An 18,296-nucleotide genomic window follows, 5' to 3' on the forward strand; every position below is an offset into this window, starting at 1 on the left:
TTCTCATCGTTTACTCCCTCCCTTCCACCATGAGCCTACTCAAATGTCCGCTCTTCCAAGGGGCTCCCCTGATCACCTTTCCTAAAATAAAGCTCACCTGCCCTCATAGCATTGGCTATCCCTTTAACCTACTGTATTTTTATTGAGCTTATCGCTCTCTTACATCACACTACAGTTATGCGGTTATTCACTGCCTTGATTACTGTCTATTCCTTGGGGGCGGGACCTCACTGCTCACCTCTGTGTCCTGGTGCCTAGACTGGATGCCTGGAAAAAAGCACGTGCTCAATAGGCTTTTATGAAATGAATGAATATGAAATCAACCTAGAATGTTCATACATTTTTAATATAGAATGCTTGTGAAATTAAACACGCTACCATCAATAGGTAGGGAAGAGTAATAAATAATGATCAGAATGAATAATAATTTTTTTTTCAATGCTTTCTCACGTTGGTCTTTAGAATGGTAGTTATCTAGGCAAGTATGTGTGTACACAACTGGTCAAAGCTGGATGACTATGAAAATCATATATCTACATCTCTCTGCCTGGCATCATCGGGAAAGGGTCTGGTGTCACCCCATTTGGAGTGCACAGGAGATATTGTGTGGGTTCATCATTTTAGGTGCTAACCAGACAAAGGAGGTTGGAATGGGGTTAAGAGGTGTACGTGTGAACTAAGGTAACAGCAGTGAGAACATTTTGGCACAAATCCTTGATCCTTAGTCCCAGAACTTCGTTACATTCCAGTGTAACCACAGGGACGTGGTCAGGTCGGAATGTCCCCAGAATGCCTTCAATGGTCCCACACTGCGCCCATATCTCAGACTCACTCTGTCCTGTTTAGGGCCTGGAAATATCCCTACCTTTGTGTGACCAGTCCTAAAAACTGATATAGAGCCCAGGAAGCACCCAGGTGGTCAAGCTGGACTCAGTCCCCAAGGCTAAGTCTCAGCACTTTAGTCCTGGGGGGCACTGGATAGTACAATGCCGTGTGGGGAACAGCGAGGAAGCAGTGAGGGCTGCTCATGTGCAGAGTCTGTTTAACAGTGTGTGGATGTGTGTTGGGTTGGACTTCTGCAAAGCGGAAATCCAGACCTGTCTGTATAATATTACATTTTCCAAAGAACACAAATAGAAGGTCTGTTTATTAGCTTGAATGAGAAAAGTGTCTTCAAGACACTTGAAGTATATTAATAAAGATAAGTGGGAATAGCTATATATTTTTTTTGTTTCTTCACACTCACAGTAACATTAACCAGAGTTTGAACAGATATAATTTTGGAACAGGTACTACAGACATAATAAAAGAAGGTAGCTTTTTATAAAAATAAGTACATTTTTAAGAATATAAAAGAGTGTCACGATTAATTATATATACATATATATGTGTGTGTGTATATATATGCTATGATTATATGAAGAATGCTATAAACTGCTTGTATTAATACCATAACAATTGTGGAGTATCATATAAAGGAAAATAAAATTTTAAGTTACAACAAAGAAACTATCTCCTGGTCTGAGGTTATATATATATCATGTTTTATGGTAAAATGGGGCATTTTCTTTCAGTCTAAATATACCGATAAACTTCTTAAAATAGAAATCTAGTGGAGAAAAATATAAGCAAAGTATTGCTTAAAACTGTGCCAAATTAGGCCCAAGAAGAACTAGTTTCTTTAAAATATAACATGTAGAATTCTGTTTTCTTAAAAATGGTTAATAAGTTAAAAATAAGAGACTTCTCCCACTTACTAAAGATTTGTCGGGATAGACGCCAGCCCTTAGCAGAGAGGCCTTCCAGCTGTCCACGTCCTCCTGCGAATCACAGGCCAGCTCAAGGAAGCGATAGTCTTTGTATACATTCCTGGAGTTAAAAAAAGACCATGCTTTTAGTTCTGAACCAAATTCAGAATGATTTTTTTCTATTACTGCAGACAGTGATACAAATGGCAGACCAAACGGTTGGCTCAGTCCCTGGAAGGAAAAAACACAGACCAATTCGTTTTATTTAAAATAATTAGCGAATTCCTATATGTATGTATTCTATAATTTTTTAAAAAGCTAGCCATTAAAGGATTCAGTTATTTGTACTGCTGAGCAAGAAGTTAAAAAATATCCGAACGCTCCCAATGGGATGAAATGGGTGCCCATGGAGGAGAGGTGCTCTGAGGGGGAAGCATTTGCTGTTGCCTGGTAATCAGATTAATTTTCTGAGACTATTTTACAAGTCTGAGTGACTCATAGAAGTTTACATTGCACAGCAGTAATCTTACATACCAAAAATACTATGCTAGATTTAACAACATAGAAATGATCAATATTGTGAAAAGGAGAGAATGTTAACCAGTGTCTATCAAGTGCATATTTGTAACTGGGGCAATACTATAATTTTATCTTCCTTTTCCTAATAATAAAAAAATACAAAAGATATAATAAATGCCCATTAAAAAAATCTGGGAACTAGATAAAAGTAAAAATTGGGACAATCATCCTGTTTTCACTGTTTACAGATAAACTTATTTCTTATACTCTTGTTCTCTGCATTTTTCACAGTTAAGTTTTTATCTCCATTTCTATCAACTTGGTGATCTTTGTCAGTTACTATTATATCACAGTCATCTACTTATGCAATTACATCTTTATAAACATCCAATTATAATGACAATATTAATTATTATAAATATATGGTAATTTACTTAATCTCCTCCTAATATTAGACAGGTAATTTTCTATTTTTTTGCAATAATAAATAATGCTTAAATGAATATTTTTATCCATAAGCCTTTGTCACATTGATTATTATTTTCTGAGAATAGATTCCTAGAAATGGAGTCACAGGATCAAAGTTATGGTCATTTTTTAAGATACTGATATGCATTTCAATCACCTTTCCAGAAAAAAAATACCCCAATTTAGACTGATACTAGCAGTGTATAAGATTAACAATCTTTTTCTCTTCTTCTTTTTCATTCATGCCTGAAAGTCTCAATTTACACCTGAACCCAGATGGTTCATACACTTGTATCTCCTGTCCAGATCTGCACCAGATTCATGCTGCCTACAGACTTCTCCACTTGAGTATCTCAAAGGCCCCTTGACATGTATGATTAAATTGCCCACTGGTATTCCCATTTCACAGAGCAGCAGTGTAATCAGAGATTTTGGGGGGTATCTTAGCCACCTTCCACTCTTTCATACTCCTCTCCCTTTTACCACCTAAATTTTTATTGCTGGTATATTGACGACCACCGTATTATCACCTCCTCAGTGGTCTCCAAGCATCAAATCTGTTCTCACTGAATCCTCATCATTTCCTGAAAATGTGAGTAGATATTTTCATCCCTCTGTAAAACACGCTAATAGCTACCTGGGTTTAGGAAAAGACCACACTCCCTATGCTGCCTGCTTACAGAGCCCTGTGTGGTCTGGACCAACACCTCCTTCCTCTTCAGCTTCTTCTCACACTCAGCTCTCCTCCTCTCTGCTGCAGCCACACTGGCCTACTTTTACCTTCTCCAATGGGCCATGCTTGCTCCCAAGGTCTCTGACTATATCTCTCTGCCTGCAGCTCTCTTGCCTCCCCTTGTTACACAGTTAACTCCTACTCTTGCCTGGGAATCTCAGCTGCATCATCACATCCTCAGACACTACTTCCCTGACACCCCTGCAGGTCAGCTCCTCTTTCATAAATGCTTCTATTTCATATTTCCCTTTCCTTCGTAGCACTGATCACAGTTGGTGATTTTGACATTATGTTTCTTTTTCTTTCTCATTTACTTATGTATTGATTTTGATAATGTCTTCCCAACTAGCCCATAAAAAACATGAGGGCAAAGACTGTATCATTTTTATGCCCATCATTCTATTCCCCAGGAGACTTGGGATGTTTTAATCATGTTTATTTTTTGCCATAGCTATATACTTGGATTTAGTTTTGTCATTTTGAAAACATTTTATAATACTCTTTACTGTTTCCTTTGTGTAGGGTGAGAAGTATATTACCTTTTTGGCTTCTATATATTTTTTTAGCAGTCTCAGTTCTACAGTAAATGATTATTTTTAAGTTTTCTAAATCATTCTTTAGTTCATTTTTGTATATATGAAATTCAGAAACAAAACAATAATTCTTGATTTATTAAAGAATTGAGAAGCTTTTTATTTTCCTCTACTTTATCTCATAATTGCTAATCTATCTAGAAATACTGACCTAGAAGATTATTTCTGAATTCTTGTTTTCACATCTCCTTAAGGGGCTCTTTTTATCTTTTTCTTTTAATACTTTTGCACTCACTGTTGTTCCACTTAAGCAATTACTTAGCTGGAACTCTACATTTAACTTGAATAAATATTTATTATCAGGCATTTTGCACCTGGGCTTTCCCATTTGTAATTATTACTTGGGTTTATACTTTGAGTTGGTCCCAAATAAAATTGCTATCTGGGTTTCTGGTGGGACCCATATCCACATTTCTCACACTGATTCAGTGAGGAAATATAGAAGTTTCTTTTTGTTGTCTTCCTGCTTAGCCCATTTTCCTTACTCAAGGTAAAGTATGCACTAGTCACTTATAGAATTTCAACCTGGTTCACTCCATGAGTCTTGTAAAAAGCTGACTGACATTTCTAGGGCTTTTGAGACTCTCCCTCTCTGTTGCCAAGATTTCTTGGATATGACAATGGAGGGTGAAGAGCAAAAGAAGACCTTCTAATTTTTCACCATCTTAAAAAAAAATCATCTCATTTAATCTTCATAGCAATCCTGCAAAGTTGGTAAGAGAGCTGTTTGTCAGCTGAAGAAACTGAGATTCAGGGGGATTAGATAGGTGACTTTCCCAGGATCACATAGCTAACAAATGGCACAACCTGGGCCTACCACAGGCTGTGGCCTCCTTAAAACAAAAACTTATTGAATGAATGAATGAAGAAAAGAACTATGGAATTAACTTGGACTATGTTTATTTTTAAAACCACCTTTTTTCATTTCTGATTGAATCCTTAACTTTCTACAGAAAACGTAAGATAAAAAAAGTTTAAGGAGATGAACCACAACAAACAGAATTTGTCATTTTAATGAAAAGTGGGGCATATTTAATGAAAGTGTACTCTCCAAGTACGAAAGTTTTATTTTTGGAAAGTCTGAAAGATTCTATCTCTGCTACAGAGCAGAAAGGGTAATGGATTATCTTACAATATATTATCATGACAAAATGAAAATCCATCAGTTTTTAACTATCTAATTACCTCTGTACCAGAGCGTTTAGCTACCATTTAGGTTTCCATTCAAGGCATTTCCACTGCACAGCACAAGTTCCTTTAAGATGTAAAGGTACAGGGAGGGCAAAGCTGGCCAAAGGCCACAGAGCCCTTGGCCAGCTGGACAGCACGCACAGCAGAAAGGGTACAGACTTTCCACATTCTCTAAGCAGATCTGAAGAATCCAGCTTTGGCCCTTTCTTACTGACCTTTCTCCAGAGTATTTTCTTTCAGGGGCTCTTCACATGGAAAATCTTGATTTTTTTTTCCCCCTCAAAGGATAGCCAAATTCTTGAGAGGGAAAATAATTATCTGGTTGAAACATTAGAAGAGGGTCAAAGACTTCTGGTGGCTTTGGCTGCTTCATTTATACCCATTTTTTGAAGCTTCATCTCAGGCTGTGTCTAGACAGCCAAGCAGAGCTGGATACAGGGTCTGAAACACTGAACCGAGCTGATTTACGGGAAGCCTCATAAATTCTGTGGATGCCGCTTCCAGGTTCTCACCACATGCTGTAGCCGTATAGATAACCCACAGCAATTTGTACTGACTGCATTTTTTTTTTGTTGTTTAGTCTATTTCAGCTGCAATCATGCAGATAGGAGCTTCTGAATGATTTCACTATGAAATCAAGTTGAACTATGTGTTTTACAGTTTGAAAAAATAAAAGTCACCTCAACATTAAAAAGGAGCAGGCGATTTCATCCCGTGCATAAAGGGCTTCTAAGTGCTACCTGGAAGAGAATATGACCACACAATGAGCCCATGTTTTGATTATACATATAACTTTCAGTCATGTGTCATAAGAATGACTTTGGATGTTAAAAGTGTGAAGTTTAACTTCCTTACCTATGAAAGCTCTTCAAGCATTGGAGACCAGATACTATATGCTCCCCAAGTCCTCAAGTCTCTAAGCCAACCCTTCTGCCAATTTTTTCAGATGTTTCTAATATGAAGAGGTATCTAGATAACATAGCATCCTTCTTGCCATCCCAGGAATTTGTTCTATTTTTAAAGGATTTTCTAAAAATGAGATGCCAGCAACTGATCACAGACCTCTAGCTACAGTATTATCCAGATGCGAGACAGAAGTTTGGTGGAATTCTTACCTGCGTTCTAGTAAACTTTTACTAATGTAAGTTAAGTAAAATGTAGTAGACTATGGTAAAGACCATGAACACCTGTTGAAATCCAGGTTGTGCCATTTATTATCTTAGATGACATTGGGTAAGGCAACCTCTCTGAATTTGTTTCCTCATCTATAAAATGGGGAGAGTAACAGTATCCACCTCAGGCTTACTGTAAGGTTAGATGTGTAAAGAGCATTGCTTAATACCACGCCCAGCCTCAGGTAAATATACAAGTAAAATGTACAAACTACAACAATTATTATTATGCATTATTCTCACTGCCTTTAGGTCCTTTGCACCTCCCTCCTATAAAACCAGACCTCTCCTGTACTGATAGGTCATTGCCAAAGGGACGAGATTCTTTTACCTGTTGATTTGATATTTAATCTTTGATATTTCCTTTTCTTGACATAGTGAAGAGCCCACCCAAAGAGGATAACAATTTTAAATAAAACATCTTAATTTTTAGCAAAAACTATTTTAAAATTCAAGAGTATTGCAAAACACATTTACTGTAAGTGCAGCTGTGGCATCAGCTGAGTCACCACCAGGCCTGACTCTCTCTGGCTGCCAATGGCCACCGAGCCAGGCCTGTGTCAGCATTCATCCCAGTCACCTGGAAGAGCTGAAAACATGAGTTTGGTTATAACTGTGGGGTCTTATTTATGATGAAAAAGATCCAGGTTACAGCGGAAGTGGTGGAGATTCTTTCAATATAGAATATTTCATGTAGAAATATTCTTGCTCACACTCAAATGCTCAATCTGATGTCACATAAATTAAGAAGGCAATCTCAATAAAAAAAGGCAAGTCTTGCCGAAACCGGTTTGGCTCAGTGGATAGAGCGTTGGCCTGCGGACAGAAAGGTCCCAGGTTCGATTCCGGTCAAGGGCATGTACCTGGGTTGCAGGCACATCCCCAGTAGGAGATGTGCAGGAGGCAGCTGATCGATGTTTCTCTTTCATCGATGTTTCTAACTCTCTATCTCTCTCCCTTCCTCTCTGTAAAAAATCAATAAAATATATTAAAAAAAAAAAAAGGCAAATCTGGAGTGAATTGCTAGTGGGAACTTGATCTCCTGGCTTCCTGAAGGATCTAGGGTTCCTAGCCCCTGCCCCCAGACTTCACTGTTTCCTTCCCAAAAGACAAGGAAATTCCACAAATAAGTGAGATCATGTGATATTTGTCTTCCTCAGATTGGCTCATTTCACTTAGCATAATATTCTCCAGGTCCATCTATGCTGTCCCAACCTGAGGCATGGAACAAACTGACATACCTCCATGTGGGGGTGGGGGTATGAGAAGAGATACATCAAAGAACTTATATACTTACTAGAGGCCCGGCGCACGAAATTCGTGCACTGGAAGGGGGGGTGGGTTTCCTCAGCCCAGCCTGCACCCTCTCGCAATCCGAGACCCCTCAGGGGATGTCTGACTGCTGGTTTAGGCCCGATCATCAGGCCTAAACCGGCAGTCGGACATCCCCCTCGCAATCCAGGACTGCTGGCTCCTAACCACTCACCTGTCTGCCTGCCTGATTGCCCTAACCACTCGCCTGCCTGCCTCATCACTGCTAACCACTCTGCCTGCCTGCCTCATTGCCCCTAACCCCTCTGCCTGCCTGCCTAATCGCCCCTAACCCTTCTACCTGCCTGCCTGATCACTTCTAATTGCTCGCCTGTGTGCCTGATCGCCCCTAACTGCCTCTGCCTTGGCCCTCACCACCATGGCTTCGTCTGTAAGGACGTCCGAAATGATGTCCAGAAGGTCATTTGGCTGTCCAGTCTAATTAGCATATTACGCTTTTATTATTATAAATATGCATAGCCCATGGACACAGGCAATAGGGTGGTGAAGACTCGGGGGTCGGGAGGTAGGAGCTGGAAGGAAAGGGGTAAGGGAGGGGTAATGGGAGAGATCTGTAACACTACCAATGATAAAAAATATATATTAAGAAATAGTAAAGTAATAAGTTAAATGTTAAAGTACAAAGACTAGTGATTAAATGGTGGAATGTGCATTCTCATTGCCCTCATTTGCCAAAAAAAAAAAGAAAAAGAGAGAGAGAGAGAGCACGACTAGGAGAACTGCCTGATTTGATTGGTGTGTTATAAAGGAGAAATTGAGCAAGCTCGTGCCTGGAGGACACATGTGTTTCTCTTCCATTCCAAGATGCCCTGGTGAGCTCCCCTGTGGAGGAGGCCTGTGGATGCTTGGCTGTGGCTGTGACTGCAGGGGGCTGAAGTATTAGGGAGATATTTGGCTGCAGATCTAGGCCCATTTGTTTTACACTTTATCTGTTTGTCTCCTGTGCTTCTAAAAACAGCAACAACAAATTTTAACTGGAGGGGGGGAAGGAAAGGGTGTGATTTATTGACCCCCTAAAACTCCAACAGTGAGGGCTGGCTTTGAAGAGAGGTTAATGGTTTGGGCTGCAGATGGGTTAGACAGGAAGTGCCGGAGGCCTTCTGAGTGGAAATGCCCAGTGGGCAGCTGGAGCTGTGGGACTGGTGTCTCAGCATCATAAATAATAACCACATATATGCGGCTGTGAGGCTGGGGGCCATGGAAACTTGTTTATTTTCTTTTAATACAGCTTATTAGCTTCATTAAGTGTTCTCCCATAGGAGGACAAGCCAAACAGCCACAGGTCATGTGTCTACTAGTACTTGGGCATAACCAATAGCAGGCAAATTAGTCAACATTACAATATCCCTTGAAAAAGCTATTGTTGCAATCTGAACTTCATTTAGCCCAAAGCAATGAAAGCCTTTAGACAGGAATAAAAAAACACAAAAAAGGCAACTTGGGAGGAAAGCAGGGAGAGAACCACAGCTATTCTCAGTCTGTCTCCATTATTAGGTCAGAAGAGGTTGTGGTAAAGATCTGCTCCAGCTCAGCATTTCTGAAATCCAGGGAGTAGACCCAGAGTGGCAGGGCCTCCACGCCGAGCCCTATCGGGTGCTAGGAAAGGTGCCGGCTGTCTGTACCAGCCCAGCCTCTTTCCCTTTAGCAGTTAGTTCTCAAGAATCACCTTGGGTGGGATCTTTCTTTTGTGTTAATGACTGACCAATAATAATCTCTATATGTAAAAGGCTAATACGCAAAGTGTCCCCTCGGGAGTTCGAATGGGAGACTGGGAGTTCGATTGCTCACTATGATGTGCGCTGACCACCAGGGAGCAGTGCGGAATGAAGGAAGGCCCCAGCCGGCAGCCGGAAGGCCCCTGATTGTCAGCCACCCTAGGGACCCTACCCGTGCATGAATTTCGTTCACCGGGCCTCTAGTTATATAAATTCTTTAAACATTCATTTTTTTTTTTAACGTTTTAAAGAACTAGATTTCTGAGGCATTATCAACACAGGAGAAGCAAGACCTAATTCCAGATGGCACAGTATGGATTAAGCCAAAGAAAGTTTGTGACAAAATATGGAGAAATTGGGTTTCTTTTGCCCCCCATATACCTGGAGAAAGGTTGATGGGAAATCTTAGAGCCTGGGTGAAGGTGAAGTTATCTGTATAAGTTTTTCAGTATTGAGGAGAACAGGGCAGAGGAAAATTCTAGAAGGGTAAGAGGGACTGGTATGTCATGATAGCAATGGTTTTCCATAATGGCTCCCCACAAAATGAGCCTATCAAATTATTTTAAATCATTACCTGTCACCATTATTATCATTCTTTTAACCCTGTCAAGTTATATCTAAGTCATTCCTAGAACTCAGTTTGGAAGATTCTGTATGAGTTGTGATCACATGGAGAAACAGCCTTCATGCCACTGCTCCCGACAACAAGATGTCCTGGGTGTAGCAGGACATCTGGGCTGCTCTGTGAATAGGGCTGCATATGACGGGTGCTGACCCCTGCCCCTCCCGGTTACCAGCACCACCTCCATTTAGGCTCCGCTCAGTGAGACCAGTACTGGGAGGGAAGCATATAACCAGAAGCATAAAATTGTTTAAGGCCCCAGATCTGTTCACACACATCAGTCTCTTTGTGTCAAAAAGAAAAAATCTGGAAGCTTGGCTATTCAGTGACTTGTCTGAGGGGACCATTTTAGGTACACCCACAGTTTTCAGCATAAATGGATATAATTGAATCGTCAAAGAAAATAAACCATATTTTTAAAAAAACAAACACTTCAATTGACAACCTGTGTCTTGTGTGAGTGATATTTATGCAGAAGTTGGTGATGATGATACTGATAATGGTGATGGTGGTAGTGGCAACAGTGCTATGGCCAGGGATCCCATGGCACACCCTCTCATCCTTCAGACTTTGTCTGGCACTGTTGCCTTTGTCCATCACCTTCTTCAACCCCTGGTACATGTTTACTCATTCTTACAACCATGACTCAGACATTCCCCAGGCAGCATTAATTGCACAAGTTTTTCTCTCCTCTGTGCTCCCTTAATGCCTTAGTTATCTATCCTGTGAGTTGAACTACAACTACCTTTTACTTATGGAATTTATAACTCCAAGAGGTAGTAAAAGTATACACAATGCCAGAGCTGATTTACATAAAATCATGGGCAAGAGACCCCATAATGGACTAATGAAAATAGTAGAGATTTTGATAAACATCTTCAAACTCAGAGTTTCTATCAAGGAAAACTTCCATGCCAGGTGTCTTCATAGAAAAAAACGGAAGGATGGGTGAATGATATGTCTGGTTACATGACATGTCATTCTGTATAATGGTTATCATGACATTGATTTATTTGCTTAATAAACATTTGTTGAGGAACTATGTGACAGGTATGGTGCTAAGCCCTGAGGGACACATGATATCCTGGCCCAATGCACAAAAATCTATGATGAACAGAATGCTGAGATACCAACAATCATTTATTTAGATTCATTTAGATACCAAGTAAATCCCAATACCCCAAAGACATTTCCCTTTTCCCCCTTAACAACAAAACAAAAAACAGACTTCTGTTTTATTCCAGTCAGTTTTGTCATTTTAACAATTACTCAAAAGACTCAAAATAATGCATAACCCAGATAAAGGAAATCTTTACAAAGCTCCTAGCGGTTTTTAAAATTTGCTGTTTAAAATGGATACTACAAAGGCATTTTGGACCAGACAGCTGTTTCAAAGAACAACGATTTCATGTCCTAAGACCAACTTTAAAATTGAGATGTCTTTGCCTTCCAGGAAAACTCAGCAGCTGTGGAGATTATTTCACTTCTCTTTCTTTCACATTCTACTGGATTTAATTTTAAGGGGAAAAAAAAGATATAAAGAAGAAAATTGCATGCAACACAGAACAAAACCTATTGCAAAACAAGCAATTCCACATTTTTAACCACAACGAAAACACAAAGCTGACCCCAAATCTCTTTTAACTGAGGAAGGAGACAACACAGCCCTTTTTGGGGAAATTTACCTCTTTCCTTGAGAAACTTAGAAATGATCCCTAAATCTCAATACTATCAAGGTAAACTTGGTTTTCTATAGGACTAGAAAGAAACAACCAGACTGCTTCAGAAAGTGATAATGGAGAATCAGTCACAAAGAATATGAGTCATTGTTGCCTGTACTCTTCATTGGTCAAGTCCTGCCAATCACTGTGCCCAGTTCTGGGATCCAACTAAAGCGATGGGTCATCCTTGGGGAGTGGAGAGAGCCTCCAAAGTGATTGAGGAGGAGATGGATAGGGTTAAAGGCCAGGGGACAATGTTCTCAAGATGAAACTAGCAGGCAGAGCACTGCTAGCAGCAATCTGAAACTCCCTGAACGTTAGGCCATGCCACAAAGGAAAACACTGAGATGAAACTGTCAGTGTAGCACGGAGATATCAGAAAGAATCTCTGGTAATGCAAATGAGCCTCTGAGAATCAGGCCTCCCTCAGTGATTGCAAGGATCTAAGGTGGATGGTACCTAGGGAGGAAGAAGCTCAGAGCGAACAGGTGTGGTTGACGCCATGCTGCTGGAGCTGTGTGGGCATAACAGGTCTGACCCAAAGGTGAAGCCTGGAGCATGAGAAGCTGGAGGACTGGTTGTCCTTTTCTTCTCCCTCCATATGAGGGACACGTGTTGGCTTCCACTGGGGATACAGGGACCAAAGAATAATAATGAACTTATCTGCAGTAAGGCATCTGAGACTACCTCCAAGGAGAGTTAAGACTATCATCCCAGGGGTCTAACAATGGATGTTTCCTGATAAAGCCAGAGTGACTTTTAACTATGTTTTGTAGGTGAACAGTTACATCTGTCCCAGATATCCTTATCCTTATCCGGTAGCAAAACTTTCACCAACCAGTCATGCTTCTGGGAGTTTCATTCTTGAGAACCTCGAGAGCTGTAGGTTTCTACAGGAGTCAGCGAGATGTGACAAGAAGAGCAGAGACACTGGAATAAGATACAGAAGTTCAAACTCTGGAACTTGTTAATGACATGTTAGTTTTGTGACACTGGGCTAAATTACCCAAGTTTTCGTAGACTCGGTTTTCTGTTGGTACCTGAGGACAGCACCTTCTAAGAGGGGTTTTAAGGGTTTGAACTAATGTATGCAAAGTATTTAGCATGGTGCTTGGTAGTAGTTATTAAAGTTCAAATGTTCCTGGAAAAGCTATTAGCTCACAAAGCAACTTCCAAATGATGTAACCAACTGAGAAAAGAAGACTAAAGAAGGAGGAGGACAGAAGGAGGTAAGGATGAGCGATGGACAAGATTGTTGGCGAACTGCATTGCCCTGCCCTGAGCTTGGTAAAAACTCTGGGATCAACCAGCATTGAGGCAACTATAACAGACTTCTGTCTTGCTCATATATTTGAGATGTGGTCTTACCTAGAGGTAAAACATGTTTGGTCCCTTTTAATTCCAATGTTTTATCATCCCAGTATTTCAGAGCAAATAAATGGGATGATCAAAAAGTAAGATTTTTCAAAGTGTCACTGAGAAAGAAACAAGTGCCATACCTTCACAGGAAGAAATACTTGAGAACATAACTATAAGTTATGGAGTTGGGTCTGCAAAGCAGCTTGACTCATTTATAAAAGAATACTAAGGTCAAGCTTGTTAATATATATTAAGTATAACAGCGCTTTAAAAAGTACTGTACTTCAACACTTTGGACTCTAAGTCACTTTGTAGGGGCCAAGAGCTGACCCGGGTGATGTCACCTTAGTTCAGCTAGAAGTGTGTGAGACATGCTTGAATTGAGGAAAGCAGGGATGCTGGCTCACAGGCTACCTAACCTCTGTTACAGGTATCATTTTCCTGGCACTTCTCTTCTTGACATTTTCATTATGATGATTAATTTGTGGACCATGGAGAAAAGAAACCAATTTCAAGTGGATGGTTGATCTGGAACTCTGTCACTTTATCATATTGGGACAATCCAGGCTTCTCCCCTCCATCTCACCTCACCCCCTTTCAGTTTCCAGGTGGCCCATCAGAAATAAATTCCTCTCCACACCACTATCACTTCTTTCTAACAATCTGAAGAAGTTCCTTGTCCTCTAGTTCCCAACCATGTTCAGACCAGCTTCAAAATGTCCCGTAATTCAGTTTTGCTAACACCTCTTTCCTCGTCAACACACATGCAGAATATCTTATCATACTCAGTTTTTATAATTTCCAGTTACACAAAGTCTCTTTCCAGCAAAGCAAAACGCTGTTCCTTGGACACAATTTCCTGTCTTTGGCCACAACTTCCCATACTCCACTCTTCATATGTGGAACTCCAGTTCATTAACAACAACATTTCTAGATAAGTTCATGATACTTGGCTTGAGTTACTCCTCTCATCTCTCATTCTCTGTGTGTCCAACTTGGACACTACTAATTTTTATAATTTTGAATTTAGTCCCCTTCTTATAAGCTTGTCCTGAACATTTTTTTTCTTCCCTCCTGGCATCTCTTTTGAATGGCTTCCTAAATGTCTAACACAATAAATTAATATATGTAACAATGAATTGTAAAGTAGAAAGTTCTATATAATTATTCCAGACCTTTTTTTATATCTTCACAGAACATACAGCTACCATTAAATAAATGATGACTGGAGCTTAAGACTGAGGAAGAATATTCACTGAGCAGCAAGCTCAAGGATGTTAATAAGTAACAGCAAAACTCATTCACTCACGCACACATTCCTGAACAACTGCTACCTGCCAGACTCTATACTGGGCACTGAGGACGGAGCCGTGAACAGATGAGATCAAATTCTTTTCTTCACAGAACTTAAACTCAAATGAGGAAGACAGAAGACAAAGAAAACATTAATAAACATATCAAAAAGCAGTAAGTTTTATGGACGAAACAGAGCAAGAGAAGGAAACAGAATGATGGAAGTGCCTTTAGAGAAGATAGTCAGAAAATGCAGTGGTAACATTTGAAAAGAGACGAATCAAAGAGGGCGTGTGACTCGTGAGAATCTCCAGGAAAAGGACATTCCTGGACGATGCCAAGGCCCTCCCTCAGGCAGGAACCAGCTCAACAGCATCCAGAAACAGTAAGGAGGCCAGTATGACGAGCCGGGTGAGCTGGGGGATAGCGGCCGGAAGTGAGTTCAGAGCACCAGCCAGAAGCCAATCAGGTGGGGCCTCCGAGACCATGATAAGAAGCTTGGATTCCCCCCGAGTATGATGAAATAACGCTGCAGGAATTTAAGTAGAAGTGTGTGATAGCATCTGATTTACTGCTCTTGAAATCTCTCTCTTGTGTGAGAACACGCTGACTAGAACGTGTTAGGAACAGAAAGAGACCCACCAAGGAGGAGGCTGCTGCAGAACCCAGGCCTGAGGGGACTGGGCTGGGGTGGGGGCGGCAGATGCAGTAAAAAGTTGAACTCTAACTAGGAAAAGATTCCTATTTTCCAGAAGAAATGGTTGTAGAAAGTGAGGATATGAGAGGGATCAAGGGTGATGCCGAAATTTCTGGCATGAGTGAGCAACTGGGAGGTTGAAGGAGATCAGTTCTAAATTGGGCTTGGCAGGTAGGAGACTTGAGAAGTTTGAATGTAATGTTCTAAGTCAGTGGTCGGCAAGCTGCGGCTCGCGAGACACATGCGGCTCTTTGGCCCCTTGAGTGTGGCTCTTCCACAAAATATCACGGGCGGGCGTGCAGGTACAGTGCGATTGAAACTTCGTGACCCATGCGCAGAAGTTGGTATTTTGTGGAAGAGCCACACTCAAGGAGCCAAAGAGCCGCATGTGGCTCGTGAGCCGCAGTTTGCTGACCACTGTTCTAGGTTATAAAATGTCATCATTCTGTATAAAAGCAAGACACTTTCTATTATTGATGGTGTCTGCTTGAGGACACCAACACACTCCCTGAGTACTTTCAAGGAGGAGTCTGCACAGACTCCTAAGTCCATTTTCACTTGCTAAACTTAACCAGATACCAAGAGTCTTAGATAGAGTTTGGATCATTTTCCTCCAAAGACATGACACCTCATGTTTTCCCACATGGCAATTAATCTGCCATTTCCTGCTGGCTACAAAAGCCCTGTGAGAGCTGAAGATTGTGAAACCTTCTGGATGGAGATCTTTGACGGCCCAGGGGAGACGGATCTGCAAGATCTGAGTTTTTGCAATGCATTTCTGGCTATTTATACAGATGTCGTGACTGGTTTGCAAATCGGGAAGCGAGGAAATTAGGATGCTGGAAATCTCAATTATTTTACTATACCATTGACAGAAATATCCATTTCTTCTCAATACACTCTGAGAGTCGTAAGTGCAGAGAACAAGGACCACTTTTGTTTCCTTAGCCCCTACCAAAGAGCCAGCACATAATAGGTGCTCGATAAAGTACTTACATGTTAGGTAACTTCTACCCTCAATTTACTTCCTTGAAGAAAGTTTCCTAGCCACATTAAAAAACAAACTCAGTTCCACAATCATTCAGTTTTGCTAATAAACTTTACAGTAAAACTTTGCTAATGACTATTTGGAAACTTAAATATGTAGTTATCTTATCCCTTGATTATTCTACTTAACCACCCAAAGAACTCAGAGAATGTAAAGGCATGCTTTCCTCTTAAAGAAACTACCTTAACTCTTGTTGTCTAACTTTTAGTTCTCACACCCTTTATTAAAATTCACATCTGTTTACCTAGAATGAAAGTGAGAATTTGCATTTCTGATTCTGGAAATACTCTGATTCTCCAATTTATAAAAAGAATCCCAAAGACAAGTTGACAATATCAATAATAAACAGTTATATCACATTTGAGACTGAAAAATTGTAATTAACATGAACTCTCATTCATCAAGGATAGTTGAATGGGCCATTATACTAAACATTTTGATTAAATTAGAATACATAATTTATAATGTGCATGTCATTTCTGTATTACAAGATTTAAAATTATAATACAATTCACATATCAATCTTGCCAAACAAACTCTAATGTTTAATAATACACTTCAGATTTCATCTTATTTAGAGAATATTAGCAAAATAAGCAATCATAAAAACTGTAGAAAAAGTTATATATAAAACAGGTTTTATATAGTTAACTTGGGAGGTACCATAGAGGTCACCTGAGCCAAATTCTTCCATGGGCAGGCCTCTCCTCTCCAACATCATCACAGGTAGGATGGACCATTTATTCCTTTTAGCCTGGACCATCCCAGTTTATTGCCAGTTATTGTTTCAGCATAATTGTTAATAGTCATTATATTCCTTGTTGATACCAACTCACAGTTCAAAACAAAGCCATTTTCACATGTAGGGCTATCCTTGATGAAGCAGTAAAAATATTAACATTATTACATCTAGACCCCGAGTACACGTCTTTCTACTGTCCTGTCACAGAACGGGAGCTCTTCCGCTGCACGCCGAGGTCCCTTCCTTGAGCAAAGGCACTGGTGCCACAGAATAGCAAGCTGCTGTTCCTGGGATGTCTTTTTACTGGAAAGCCTGACTCACAGTCAATCCACGGTGATGAAAACCTGATTTTAGGGCAGAAATGTTCTCAAAAATAAACAAAACGAGCCTGTCATTTAGAGGAAGACCACTGATGGTATCTGTGACCAGAGATGAAACTCGACCTTAGCATTTTGGAAACCTTGAACCTCCCTCCATGGTCGTGGCAGCTTCCCTCTTCTGAGGAGACTGGTGGTGCTATCAATGAATGTGATTTTTAAATGCTGTGGCGTGAAATCTGTAAACATTGAGAAGATCTGTATAAATCAGTGAATCATATTTTCCAAATGGCAAATGTATGATGTTACCAAATCACTCATAAGAAAAGATCCATTTAAGGTGTATGACAGACCCGTGGATTAGGGGGCAGGATATGCAAAGTTCATTGTTACGATTTCAGATTCCACACTGCAACCAACTTTTTGGAAACTAGCTCTTGTCGAGTTTTGGTAAGATGTCAAAGCAGAAAATCCACAATTATCTGAAAAGGCTATTAAAACACTCTTCCCTTCCTAACTACATAGCTCAGTGAGGCCAGATTTTCTTCATTCACTTCAACCAAAACAACATATTGCAACAGACCGAAAGCAGGAGCAGATATGAGAATCCAGCTGTCTTCCATTATGCTGCACATTAAAAGAGATTTGCTCAAATGTAAAAAAATAATGCCACTCTTCTCTCTGATATTTTAAAAAAATGTTTTTCCAAAGCATATATTTATGTGAATACAAAATAGATTTATTATCATTTTTAAATGATTTAACAACTAAATTTTTAAAAATTCTTTGTTTTTTAATTTCTAACAATATATATAATTGGTGGTATACTGATAACTATTTAACAACTAGCTTTCCAGAAAAGAAAAGAAAAAAAAAAGCTGTGGTTTGTAGCATTTGCCAATTTCCATGGTATAAATACTCGCATTATAGCCAATTTTAAGCAAAAACATGAAGTCAACTGGCTCACAGAATTCCCAGTATAATCCACGCACTCCATATAAACAAAAGCCCTTTGAAATCTTCAAG

General features: G+C 40.0%; 1 protein-coding gene across 11 annotated transcripts in view; it reads right to left on the reverse strand.

Annotated features, from left to right (window-relative positions):
• DNM3 (dynamin 3) overlaps positions 1-18,296 on the reverse strand; it is a 377,759-nt gene that overhangs the window by 87,899 nt on the left and 271,564 nt on the right. For 10 of the 11 annotated variants that reach the window (XM_036342917.1, XM_036342912.1, XM_036342907.1 and 7 more), the window contains one exon: positions 1,758-1,869. In XM_036342917.1, coding sequence (XP_036198810.1) covers positions 1,758-1,869 — 112 coding nt within the window. Of the gene's footprint in view, positions 1-1,757; positions 1,870-16,916; positions 17,510-18,296 lie in introns of those variants that run through there. The other variant, XM_036342918.1, reaches the window with a different exon arrangement.

This window comes from Myotis myotis, unplaced genomic scaffold, assembly GCF_014108235.1.
Source record: "Myotis myotis isolate mMyoMyo1 unplaced genomic scaffold, mMyoMyo1.p scaffold_m19_p_18, whole genome shotgun sequence".
In the NCBI taxonomy this organism is placed as follows: domain Eukaryota; kingdom Metazoa; phylum Chordata; class Mammalia; order Chiroptera; family Vespertilionidae; genus Myotis; species Myotis myotis.